The sequence below is a fragment of the Panthera leo genome, chromosome A2, assembly GCF_018350215.1.
Source record: "Panthera leo isolate Ple1 chromosome A2, P.leo_Ple1_pat1.1, whole genome shotgun sequence".
In the NCBI taxonomy this organism is placed as follows: domain Eukaryota; kingdom Metazoa; phylum Chordata; class Mammalia; order Carnivora; family Felidae; genus Panthera; species Panthera leo.
In genome coordinates this window covers 156,568,355-156,581,682 of record NC_056680.1, presented here as the reverse complement: position 1 = coordinate 156,581,682, position 13,328 = coordinate 156,568,355, and the positions used below count along the sequence as shown (strand labels likewise).

General features: G+C 41.3%; 1 protein-coding gene across 11 annotated transcripts in view; it reads left to right on the top strand.

Annotated features, from left to right (window-relative positions):
- The window catches only part of TPK1 (thiamin pyrophosphokinase 1), a 348,661-nt gene extending 335,740 nt beyond the window's left edge, over nt 1–12,921 (top strand). For 10 of the 11 annotated variants that reach the window (XM_042926947.1, XM_042926946.1, XM_042926953.1 and 7 more), the window contains one exon: nt 11,289–12,921. In XM_042926947.1, the coding sequence (XP_042782881.1) occupies nt 11,289–11,407 (119 nt within the window). In that variant the 3' untranslated portion in view covers nt 11,408–12,921. The remainder of the gene's footprint in view (nt 1–11,288) is intronic. The other variant, XM_042926955.1, reaches the window with a different exon arrangement.
- The last annotated feature ends 407 nt before the right edge of the window (nt 12,922–13,328 follow it).

The window sequence follows — 13,328 nt, the reverse complement described above, 5'->3', positions numbered from 1 at the left end:
ATAAAAAGGCAGCCTATACTGCAGGAGAAAATCCTGTACTGGATAAGGTATATCCAAAATATATGAAGTTGAATAGCAAAAAAAAAAATTGATTAAATATTTTCAAAGAAGATATTCAAGTGGTCAGCAGGTACATTAGAAGGTGTCCAACCTCACTGATCGTTAGGAAAATGCAAATCAAAACCACAGTGAGATATCTCCCCACACCTGTTAGAATGTCTATTATCAAAAAGACAAGAAATAACAAGTGTTGGCAAGGATGTGGAGAAAAGGGAACACTTCTGCACTGTTGGTGGGAATGTAAATTGGTGCAGCCACTATGGAAAACACTATAGAGGTTCTACAGAAGTTAAAGATAGAACTACCATATGATCCAGCAATGCTACTTCTGGGTTTTATCCAAAGGAAACAAAAACACTGAGTTGAAAAGTGTCCATCAATGGATGAATGCATAAAGAAAAGGGGGGGGGGGAGGGTACACACCCACACACACAATGGAATATTATTCAGCCACAAAAAATAAAGAAATCCTGCCATTTGCAACAACATGGATGGATCTTGAGGCCATTATGCTAAGTGAAAATAAGTCAAACAGAGAGAGACAAATATAATATTCTTTATATGTGGAATCTTCAAAAGAAAACAAAACCAAATCCTCAATACAGAAAACAGATTCATGGTTGGCAGAGGCTAGAGGTTAGGAGTGGAAGAAATGGGTGAAGGTAATCAAAGGGAACAATCTTCCACAGTTATAAAATAAGTCATCAGGATGTAATGTACAGCATAGTAAGTATAGTTAATAATACTGTATTGTTTGGAAGTTGCTAAGAGAATGTATCTTAAAAGTTCTCATCACATAAACAAATATTTGTAACTGTGGTGACGGATAGCATATTGACATATCGTGGTGATCATTTCTCAAAATATACATATATATTAGTTTCATATTACATAATGATTCAATATGTCAATTACATCTCAACAAAAATAATGTGTATGTGTGTGTATAAACGTTTTACCTATTTTTACTGCTTAAAAAGATGTGTGGATCACATATTTCCATTCAACAGTGTGAGAAAGATAATTGGATCTATTTCTGTGACAGATGGTCTCAAACTTGTTTTTTAAGATTCCAATAAATATACATGAAAGGCATGTATTCTACAGCTCTACACTAGGACTAGTTTGAGATTCTACCTTCAAGAAAGTGAAAAGGCTATACTGGTATTTAATTTTTGACAATTTTTAAGAACGACCATAAGTATAAAGCCCATTTGATAGGAAACCATTTTAAAACAGCAACTCTGGGAAGGATTTTTTTTTAAATTTTTTTAAATGTTTATTTGTAAGAGAGAGAGAAACAGCACGCGAGCAGGGGAGGGGCAGAGCGAGAGGGAGACACAATCTGAAGCAGGCTCCAGGCTCTGAGCTGTCAGCACAGAGCCCGTCGCAGGGCTCGAACCCATGAACCGTGAAATTGTGACCTGAGCCGAAGTCGGACACTTCACCGACTGAGCCACCCAGGCGCCCCTGGGAAGGATTATTATTATGAAAGAGTAAGTTAGTAGTGTTTAAAACAAAGTTTGACTATCATATATATCTGTAAAAACCTTTTTTAAATCTATAGTTCAAATAATTACAATGGTAAAGACCAATCGTAGTGAAAGGATTTCAGAGGCAGTAGAGTTTGCTTTTTCCTGCTAATGAAATCTGTCATGTTTTCTTAATATACAGTGTTTCTCCAAATAGCTCAAGCATCTTCAGAGAGTAAATGATGAATGTAGAACATACTGTAGTTCCATTATGTCTGAAATAGTGATATGTCCAGTGCGTCTAGCTGCACTCCTAGAGTTTAACCTAATGTTCCGGGATGGTGGGGAGCCTTGAGATCCATCATAATGGCTTCATTAAGCATTTGTCTGTGTGGCATAGAAGGTATTCATTTAAGGCTTTGGACGGGTTCTGCGTTTCCGCGGCATCGCCCACTGACTGTCCATCAGGCTGCTGCCAGTTCCATACTTTAGGGAAAACAGACCAGCCTCGATTCTTGTTGTAAAGCTCTTCAAAGCATTGCCTTACCCTCCCTTGGTAACATGTGTCTAACAACTTTTATTATCGTCATAGCCTGTAGATTTAACCTCCCTGAACTTCATTTTCCTCATGTGTAAATTGCAGATAAAAACCTGCTGTACCTCGAGCACGCGCTGTGCTGTAAGTGCCCAGGCAGTGTGTGGAATGAATGAGAATTACTCCATCTCAAATACCACCTCTTTGCATAGCATCTCCTGGGCAAAGCTCATTTACTCCCCTCTCTTTACTCCCTCAGTTTCATCAATTTGAGAAATGTTTGCATTGCCTTTTTAGAATTTTACTGATGTATTTTTACAAAATAACCCGTGTCAACGCACAGATTCCTAGGAAGCCAGGACAGAGGTCAGGCCTCTGGGGAGAATGTATGTGGCACCCTCCTCACCCAAGGATTCACTTCCTACTCGAATATACAACCCATCCTGGCCAACTCATTAGTGCCTGCCCCATGCTTCTGTCCAGTCTGCTGGGCTTCGTTGTATATACGTCTTTCTATCTCTAGTGTCCAGCAAAGAGTATACATAGCCTTAGTAAATACCTATAAAACAAATGACTTACTAGTCTGGCCAAGCTTATCTCATTGTACCTCTCCACTGACTATAAACTAATCACTTGAATCAAGGCATTTGCTAATAGTTCAAATCATGGCAGTGTCTCTCTCTCTCTCTCTCTCTCTCTCTCTCTCTTTTAAAAAGACTACTAAAGTGGGGAAAGAAAACCTTTACCTACTTCACTGACAGAAGAAAGTAAAGACGTTTAAGGTTTCTTTAATACTTATATGAGAAAACTGAGTTCATAGATAGAGCCAGGGTTTGAACCCGCATCTGACTTAACCTCACATGATGAGGGTTATACTATTTTTGACAGAGAGATGCCGCCTCTGTGAAAGTATCAGAACAGACCTATGACCCAGGTGCAGAGGGAGCAAATGCTTCCCCATCTTGCTCTGCAAAGCCTTAACGCCTCAGAGTCCTCCCACAGTGCTCCTCCACACTGTCAGCCCGCTGAAAAGAGCCACAACCCCGTGCATCAGCTTACAGAGGTAAGGCAGGCAGGAATCCAGGACGGATGGCCCTTCTTGCCTTCATGTGACACCAAAAGGATTGAATACTTTGAATTCTACCAATGTGCCAGCTTTCTGCTTTATAATCTTTAGTCTTTGCGGCTTTAGAGGAAAGCTGGCAGGATGTCACTGAAAGGAAACAGAATACTAAGTGCCTCACTTCCATCCCTACCTTTGGGAAGGAAAACCGTTCGAGGTCATGGATGAAAACCGTAAAATCAACGTTAATGTTTCTCTTAGTTTTAAGTACTTCTGTGTCTCTAGCATATGAAAACCCAAAAGTTAGGCTGTGCCTCTGTGGTCCCTAATATATCCGGTATTGAATTTCATTGGAACAGGAACTACATTGTTGTCATGAGACCCCAACTGCCCTTAAAACAATGGATGACAGTGGCTTTGAAGCAAACAGACGAGACTGAACTTTCACATTTAGACAGAGCAAGCAACTTTAGCTTATGTTTATCACATATGATATGGTTGCCTATAATTTTATACATAGCTGTAACTTTCATTCTGGTCTCTGATTAAAGCAGGACTTGATCAGAATGACTGGTTATCTTAGAACCATGGTTTACTCTCTGCAAACAAAGAGGGGGAAAAATAAACTGCATCTAAATTGTCTAAATGTTGAATCGAATCAATCTAACTGTTAAGCCAGCCAAAGTTTTGGGCAAGTTCTCTGGGATAGGTATGAACAAGTAATTTTTGAGGGAATGATGGCATCACGATGGCAACCTAGGTCATTCCCATCTTCAGTCCCCTTCCCAAGAAACCAAGTAACAGTTATCCACAGATGAGACACCATTGTGAAAACCCCAGAGCATGGGCATGAGCCTAAAACACAAAGACCGAGGGAGACTGCCCTAGAAGATGAGAGGAGCAGCTGCACTCTGGCCGTACCTCTCCTCCCCCACCCTGAGCAGCACAGCGCTGCACCAAGTGGAGCCTCCAGTTTCTCCGCGAGAGAGACAGCCCGAGATGGACATCCAGCTCCCCTAACACCAGGGCTCACCTGAAGGGGACCCAGACTCGGGGCCCACCTCAAGGGGGGGATTGTGCAGCTTGACCATGGGGATCAGACTGTGATTAAAAAAGGGAAGTGGGGTTTATAGCAGACACATCTGGATCTTGGAAGACCAAGTCTCCACTCACAGTGGCATCTGAACAGAAATCTCAGCCAGTGCATTTGCTTACCCGCAGAGCCAAGATTGTGGCCCAGTCGGACCAAGGAACTTGGTGGGGCACAGATCTGCCCGATTTGGGACCACAAATAATGAGCCACGCCAGCCGTGGAGTCCATTCGTTTGCACTGCCTGGGCCGGACAGCTAATTCACAGGGCTACCTACTGCTGAGTATACTTCCCAGCCCAGGAAGCCTGGCCCAAGACCCTGGGAAACTGTTTAGCCCAGTGGGACTCAAGTGGAAAACCTGGCCAGCAGTGTTGCCTATCTGCAGAGCCAGAACGGTTACCGTGTTTGGCCAGAGAGCTTGGTGCAAAGTTCCACCTGATTGGACCCCCAAACAAGAGCCTTGCATGCCCTAGGGCCTGACCTATGGCCCCAACCGACTGGGGAAACTCATTTATAGTCCCGCTCACTGTTGAATACAGCCTCCAGCCCAGCTTCACCAGGAAACCCAACATATCTCCTTCAATCCCAATTACAGGAGCACTGGACTGAAGAGCCTAGCCAGCAGCCTTGACAACATTTGCCGAGCCAAGCCACAGCCTGTTTGGTCTCCAGAAAAAGAGCCTTGCCAGCCTCGGGGCCTCTGCGGCAACCCCACCTGAGCAGGGAAATAATGTGTAGCACTGACCATTGCCGAGTACAGCCTTCCGCCCACCCAGCCAGGGAACCTAACCAGGGCACACGGAAGTCAGGTAGCCCGTCCTACAGCCCCGCTTGTAAGCGGCCCGTGAGCAGAGAACACAGCCAGTGACTCTCCCCATCTGTAGAACAAAGCCCGGTGACCCCACCTGGCCAGAGATGGCACACAGTCCTGCCTGATTTGTGTCCCCAAACAACAAGCCACGTTGCCGCTAGGCCCCGTTCTTCCGCCCTGCCCAAGCAGGGAGTCTAGTTCATAACCATGCCTATTTCTGAGGATAGTAGTAGTCCTGACTGTCTAGGAAGCCTGACCACCAAATCCAGTCAACTGTGGCGTCTGTCATACAGTTGCACTTTGGCGGGGAACACAGCCAGGACGTGGAACTTGAGGATCCTATGTTAGGCCACAGAACAAGTCTTAGCAAATTCAAGAAAATTAAAATCATGCCAGCTGTCCTCTCTGCCCACGATAGTATGAAACTAAAGATCAATAACAGGAGGAAAACTGGAAAATTCATGAATACATGGAAACTGAATAGCACTCTCCTGAACAACCAATGGATCAAAAAAGAATTTTAAAAGAAAAAGTATCTTGAAACACAACATACCAAAACTTACGGGATACAACAAAAGCAGTTCTAAGAGGAGAGTTCATAGTTATAATGCACGCATCAAGAAAATAGAAAGATTTCAAATAAACAGCCTAACTTTATACCTATGGAACTAGAAAAAGAAGATCTAAGCTCAAAGGTTGCACAGGAAGGAAACCAAGATTCAAATGAAAACAAAGATTGGGAAGTGAAATGGAGAACAGAAAAACTGTAAAAACTAAGAGTAGGTTCTATGAAAAGATAAACATAAAAGAGAGGACTCAAATCAACATTTATAAATGAAAAAGATGACAACCAAAACCACCAAATACGAAAGATCATATGAAGGTACTATGAAATTTCCACCGACAAACTGCATAAATTGGAGAAGAAATGAAAAATTCTTAGAAACCTACAACCTACCAAGACTGAGTCAGGAAGAAATAGAAGATCTGAACAGATGAATTACTAGGAAGGAGCTTGAATCGATAATAAAAAAGCTCCCTGTGAAGAAAAACCCAGGACCAGATGGCTTCACTGGTACATTTTAACAAACGTTCAAAGAAGAATTAGTGCCAATCCTTTTCAAACTCTTCCAAAAAGTCAAAGTGTTGGAAACACCCCCAAATTCCTTTTGTGAGGCCAGTATTACCCTGATACCAAAGCCAGATAAGGACACTACAAGAAAACTACAGGCTAATACCCCTAATACAGATGCAGAGTTTTTCAGGGGCACCTGGGTGGCTCAGTCCATTGAGCATCTGACTTTAGCTCAGGTCATGATCTCATGGCTTCTAAGTTTGAGCCCCGCATTGGGCTCTGTGCTGACAGCTCAGAGCCTGGGGCCTACTTCAGATTCTGTGTTTCCTTCTCTCTTTCTGCCCCTCCGCTGCTCGCTGGCTCTTCCTCAAAAATAAATTAAATTTAAAAACAAGAAGCAAAAATTTTCAATGAAATGACTAGCAAATTAAACTCAGCAGCATATTAGGAGGATTATTCACTGTAATCATGGGAGATTTACCTCTGGGATGCAAGGATGGTTCAACATACACAAATCAATAAACATGATACATCACATTAATAGAATGAAAGAAAAGCAATCATATAATCATCTGAGTAGATGCAGAAAAAGCATTTGACAAAATTCAGCATCCATTCATGATAAATACTCTTAACAAATGTATGGAAAGAACATATCTCAATATAATAAAGGCCATATATAACAAGCCCACAGCTAACATCATACTCAGTGGTGAAAGTTAGTTTTTCCTAAGCTCAGGAAGACGACAAGGGTGCCAACTCTAACCAATCCTATTCAACACAGTATTGGAAGTCCTAGACAGAGCAGTTAGGCAAAATAAAAGACATCAGAATTGGAAAAGAAGTAGTAAAACTGTCAATTTGCAGATGATACGATTTTCTATACAAAAAAATCCTAAAAACTCCACCAAAAAACTGTTAGATCAACAAATTCAGCAAACTTGCAGGTTACAAAATTAACATAAAAGAATCAATAGTGTTTCTGTATACTAACAATGAGCTATCTAAAAAACAAGGAAATGATCCCATTTATATAATAGCATCAAAAACAATAAAATACTTAGGAATAAATTTAACCAAAGGCGCCAAAGATCTCTACACTGAAACCTACATTAATGAAAGAAACTGAACAAGACACAAATGGGAGGATACCCCATGTTCATGGATTGGAAGAATGTACTTAAAATGTCATACTATCCAAAGGCATCTATAGATTTAATGCAATCCCTGTCCTAAAATTTGTATGGAACCACGTAAGACCCTGAAATAGCCAAAGTAATCCTGAAAAAGAACAAAGTCAGAGGCATCACACTTCTTGATTTCAAACTATATTATAATGCTATAGGAACAAAACAATGCTACCAGCATAAAAGATATACACATGAGCCAATGGAACATAATCAAGAGCCCAGAATTAAATCCCCACATATACAATCACCTAATAGATGACAAAGGGTCCAAGAATACTCCACTGAGAAAAGACCATCTCTTCAGTAAATGGGACTGAGAAAATTGGATATCACAGATGAAAGAATGAAACTAGACTCCTATCATAAACCACTCCCAAAAATTAACTCAAATGGATAAAGACTTAAACATGAAACCTGAAGCCATGAAACTCCTAGAAGAAAAACTAAGGAAAAAACTGCTTGGACAAAAGGTCCTGGCAATGATGTTTTCAATATGACACCTAAAGCACAAGCAACAAATTAAAAAAATAAACGCGTGGAACTGCATCTAACTAAAACCTTCCACACAACAACAGAAATCAACAAAATGAAAAGACAACCTACGAAAAGGAGAAAAAAATATTTGCAAGCCATGTATCTGATAAGGAGTTAATTTCCAAAGTATATAGCTCATACAATTCATTACCAAAAAGAAGAAAACAGCAAATAATCTAATCAAAAATGGCCTAAGTACCTGATGAGACAGTTTTCCCAAGAAGATACTCAAATGGCCAAAAGGTGTATGTAAAGGTGCCCAACATCTCTCCTCATTAGAGACGTGCATATCAGAACCACGATGAACTATCACCTGTCACCTGGAAGAATGGCTATCATCAAAAAAACAAACAAACAAAAATAAATGCTGGCATGGTTTTAGAGAAAAGAGAATGCTTGTATCCTGTTGGTGGGAATGTAAATTGGAGCAGCCACTTTGGAAAACAGTGTGGAGTTTCCTCAAAAAATTAAAACTAGAACTACCATATGATCCAGCAATTCCATTTCTGGGAACATATCTGAAGGAAGCGAAAACACTATGTTGAAGAGATCCCTGCATGCCGCGTTCTCTAGCAGTCCTATTCACAATAGCCAAGAAATGGAAACAACCTAAGTGTTATTTCCATCAGTGGATGAATGGATAAAGAAGTCATGTATGTGTGTATGTGCACGTGTGTGTATATACTGTGTACACACACACACACACACACACGAATATTATTCTGCCATCAAAAGGAGAAAATCCTGCCATTTGCAACACGAATGGGCCTTTAGGATATTACGGTAAGTGAAGTGAGTCGGAAAAAGACAAATAGTGTATGATGTCACGTATATGTGGAATCTAAAAATACCAACTTCACAAAAAACCTCAGAGATTTTGTTGCCAGGGCTACAGGGGTGGGGGGAATTGGGTGAAGGTAGACACAAACTTCTAGTTACAAGATACAGAAATACTGGGCACATAATGTACATAACTATAGTTAACAACGCCTCATGGAATAGAGCTGGTAAAGGTGAATTCCAAAAGTTCTCATCACAAAGAAAATATTTCGTTATACGTGTTAACAAAGTTTGTTGTGATAATCATTTCCTAGGATGTATATACATCCGGTCATTATGCTGTTCCTAGGCTTCAGTATCTCAATGGAACTGGAAGAAAATCATTTGCTTTTCTTCTATCTGTGGGAAGCTGTCAGTCTTGTTATTTTACTTCATGATTGACCCTCAAACATTCAAAGCAGGGGGAGTTCAATCCTAATTCCAAATATTTTCCTCAAAAAAAAAAAAGACCTTTTTTTCATAAGGAAGACTTCAAGGTTTGATCAAAAAGCATGATTCTTTGACTTGAAGAAATACGCTCCAAAATAATTGCAGTGACGTAGTAAATTGAAATTCATGATTTGTATTTCAGCTAATTCATCTTTTCTATCATTTCATTGTAATACAATCAAATATATTTCAGTGTAATCTTTCATTAATATTGACTGTACCGTTAGAGACTGGATGTGTTCCCCTGAAAGTCCTAGGTGGAAGCCATAACCCCCCAAAGTGATGGTATTTGCAGGTGGGATCTTTGGGAGGAGTTTGGAGTTTAGAGTTGAATCAGGTCAGGAGGGTGGGGCCCTCATGATGGTAATCGATTAAAACGATTTTCATTCTTTCTCCATTAAGAATTAATGTCTTAGGGAAACCAATGTATATAACCTAAGTGTCCATCTAGCCCTGATAATCAGATAGTCTGCTTTCAGAAAATCAGAAAGGAGTTTACATGCAAGTCAAGCTAGAGAAATAATCTTGTGCTCTTGTCCTTGGAGCCCATGTGAAAACCAGGATTTTAATCTAATCAGTTTCCAAAAAGTAAAGTGTGCTGCATGAAATTCAGGTGGTCGTGTACACCTTCTTTGCACTCTACACTGGCAGTCCCATGAAAGCATCCCAAGTTGTCTTCATGAATAAAGGTTTGAAATGTTCGAGAGAGAACCGTGAAACCCTGGGCCTGGGCCAGAAGTCCCGACGTCCCTGTGTGCACCTGCCTGCAGGCGTGGCCACCCCGCAGGAGAGCCAAGGTCTCTTTCTCCAACAGATCCCAAGCAGACTTGGCCTTGAACCCACGACCGCCTCCCCTAACTCACTATCCTCACACTTGTGTCTGGGTTTAGTAAATTCATGTGCGTATTAACGTCCTGTAGAAATTTCATCTCAAAATTCCCAATTACTAAAAAGGCCAGAGCTCCTACTGAATTATATATTAGGGTGATATTCCCACAAGGTTCACGCTGTACCCTTAGTTTTACCTTCCAACTTGCATCAGTAAACGCGTTGACAACTCCGAAAAGCAAACAAATTTGAGTTTTAAATAAATAAACTGTGTTAACTGGTAATACTAGTTATACATTATCCTGTAATGCCGTTTCTGAATTGCCTTTTCAAGATTTCCTCAGAAAGATAACAAGCTCCCTCTTGTGGGCAGTGGGCATTATAATTATTTCCCCAAAGCACTGTAACTTCGTAGGTACCTTTTGTTTAAAGGAAAAGGGTCCTCTTCTGTCTTTGACAGCATGGGCTCTATTTTTCTCTTTGAATGTTAGCAAGGAAAATAATATTGATTATCATGGAATGTTTATAGGACAAGTCATGAGTTTAGAGTCATTTGATGTGAACTGTTCTTCCATGTGCAAAGACATTAACTTCAGCTAACCTGCTAGAACATACACATACAGGTATATATTGATGTGTATGTGGAATTGATAAGCAAATTGTATCACTCAACTCCTAAACCTCTACTTTGATAAATAGAGGAGATTATCTCATCTCCTGGCCTCAGTTTACAGCTTGGCTTATGGCCTCCTCAGGATCACCCCGTTGGAAGTCTGCTTTGACCTTTGAGTTCCTATTAATTTTACAAAGCAGGCCTGGCTCATTTTGGCTTTTCTTAATTTACGAGAAAAATATAACCAAAATCCCATGCCTTTTTGGAGTAATTAGCTTTCCGCCCCATATCATTCATACTTGATGCTAAGACTGCATCTTTATAGAGTTTAATAACTTATGTAAAATGTTAACTCTGAATCATCAAGAAAAATTATAATTGCACCCAGGCAGGGAAGCAAGTAGCACATTAGAAAATGGGTTTTGATTTTACAATCGGTAATGAAAAAAAAATTAGAAAATTTAATGAAATTTTGTGAGAGAATGGCATATATCCCAGAATGGTTAACAACCAATAACCAACTCCCAGAAAAGTGGTTATGGCAAGTTCTAGACATTTTCAGTTTTAAAATCCCACGTCATATGTTTCACCTGTCCCACATCTTATATATCTTCTATCACATATATATTTATATAGCTTCTATCTTAAGCACATGCTTAACTGCTTTTCTGGTAACTGTTGACAGAGTTCTACACTGGAGAAAGGCTGGCTGTCATTAAACATTTCTTTTTCTCATTTTCTTACAGCAAATAACGTGCTTGGTTTTGGAACACTGGTCAGTACTTCCAATACCTACGATGGATCTGGTGTCGTGACCGTGGAAACGGACCATCCGCTCCTCTGGACCATGGCCATCAAAAACTAACCCCGCACCTGGCATCCATAGCTGTGCCTCTGACTGACCTCATTTGCCACCGACTTCTTGCTCAACAAGAACAGTTCACCTTGGTTTACAGAAATGAAACCTCTCCACGGGAAGCCCACTAGTTTTCAAGATATTGATGTTTAGATAACCCAGGTAACACAAATGGCAGATCTCAATTTTACAGCGAGGGAGAAAAAATCATTATTTGTTAAAGTAAATAAGCTCTACGACATTCAATTGGAAAACTAATGTGGATCATTCCACTATAACATTCAGTACTGTTGTTATGTTACTAATCATTACATTTATCCTAGAAAATTTTTTTTTAATTTTGAAGCTGAGAAAGTTCTCTGCTGAGGGTTCTTGGTGTTCAACACATAAGCCTTCTTCTGCCCGTCCTTAAATCCATACCCCAAAGGCTACTTCTGAGTGTCTATTCATGCTAGATTCCTCTGTATAAAATAGGAAAAAATTCCTTCCAGATTGGGATGTTAGAACCACACCATTTCACCCTGGCCTCATTACTGTCTTGGTATTATGATCTTTTAAAAGTAAATCAAGAAGCATTGACCTAATTATTAAGTTTGAAAACAGGCAGTTATGTAAGCTCCACACGAAGGGAGACACTCCGCTAAAGACACTCCTTTAGCGGAGTGACAGGTGGAAACCGCCCTCGTCATATTTACAACCAAGCCTGAAAACGTGCAGAGGACATCTACGCATGCAAACTGAATGGTTTCCGACATTACTCAGACTGAAAAAGCAGTGGTTCACAGACCCCAAGTTTATGCAGAGGACCAGGAAAGGAGTTTGACAACCTGTGGGGATAAGCGAGCACTGTGTGCTGAGGATCTGGGTCTGAAAGCCTGAGTTCCTGTCCCTGTCCAGCCATTCGCCCAAGTTCCTGAACCTGCTCCTTAGCCAGAAAGTGGAAGGGGCTGCACGGAGGGTGCCTGAGCTTCTTTCCTACAGTCGGAGTCTAGACGCTGACACCTGCCCATTACCAGGCAGAGAATGCACAGGGTTGCTGACTCAGCAGTTTAAACACCTGGGGCCCTGGGATTCATCCGTGTTTCTAACGAGACCCTCTTCTCTCTTCTCACCCTTTCCTGAACGATTTACCAAACCAAACGTTGCCATACAAACCGTGACATAGGAACTCCCCCCCCCCCCCGCCATGTTTTATGTACACACATCCCCATCCTGCTGCGAGGGAGCAGCAGCCCTTTCCTTCCTGGTGTTGAGACAAAGCAAGAGTCAGATTTGAAGTGGAGAATAGAAGGGGGATCAGCTGAACCAGCGTGCAGTTGTGAACAACTTACTTGAGAGGTCATTTTTGTTATTATGCAAATACATGAGATTGAAATCCGATGTCAAACAAAACTATTTAGTTACCCACGTATATGTTTGTAGTCCATTTTTAAGCTAACATTCCATTTTCTCAGCTGTATTCGTTATCACCAGTCTCATAATCAAGGTTTCTGTACAAAACAATAAAATTGCTCAAAGGATGAGTAAGAGCGACAGTATTTCACCCATCCAGTGTCGGAGAGCCAGCCAGGATTGTTGCTACTTGCTCTGTCCGGCACGCAGGGTACCCACCGGATCACGTGTGCCAGGGGTTCACACAACCTCTGGATTCGTTGCCCGTCTGTAAAACAGGGAACCTGTGTAGCACCTGTCTACCTTGTAAGACTTAAGAAGGACAGGGAGACTGCTTCCAAAGGTCTTTATAAGCTGCAGAAAAAAGAAGGGAAGGAACTGCTGTCACAGAGAAAGTGAAGACAAGTGGGGGAGGAAGGGCCCTGGGAAAGAGGAGAAGGCTCAGAGCGCAGGGGAGGGTCCCAGATCGCGCGCTCAGGGCTGCGTGCAGGCTCCCTCCAGACCCTTCCACGTCGTCTCCGCCAAGCAGCTCCCAGAG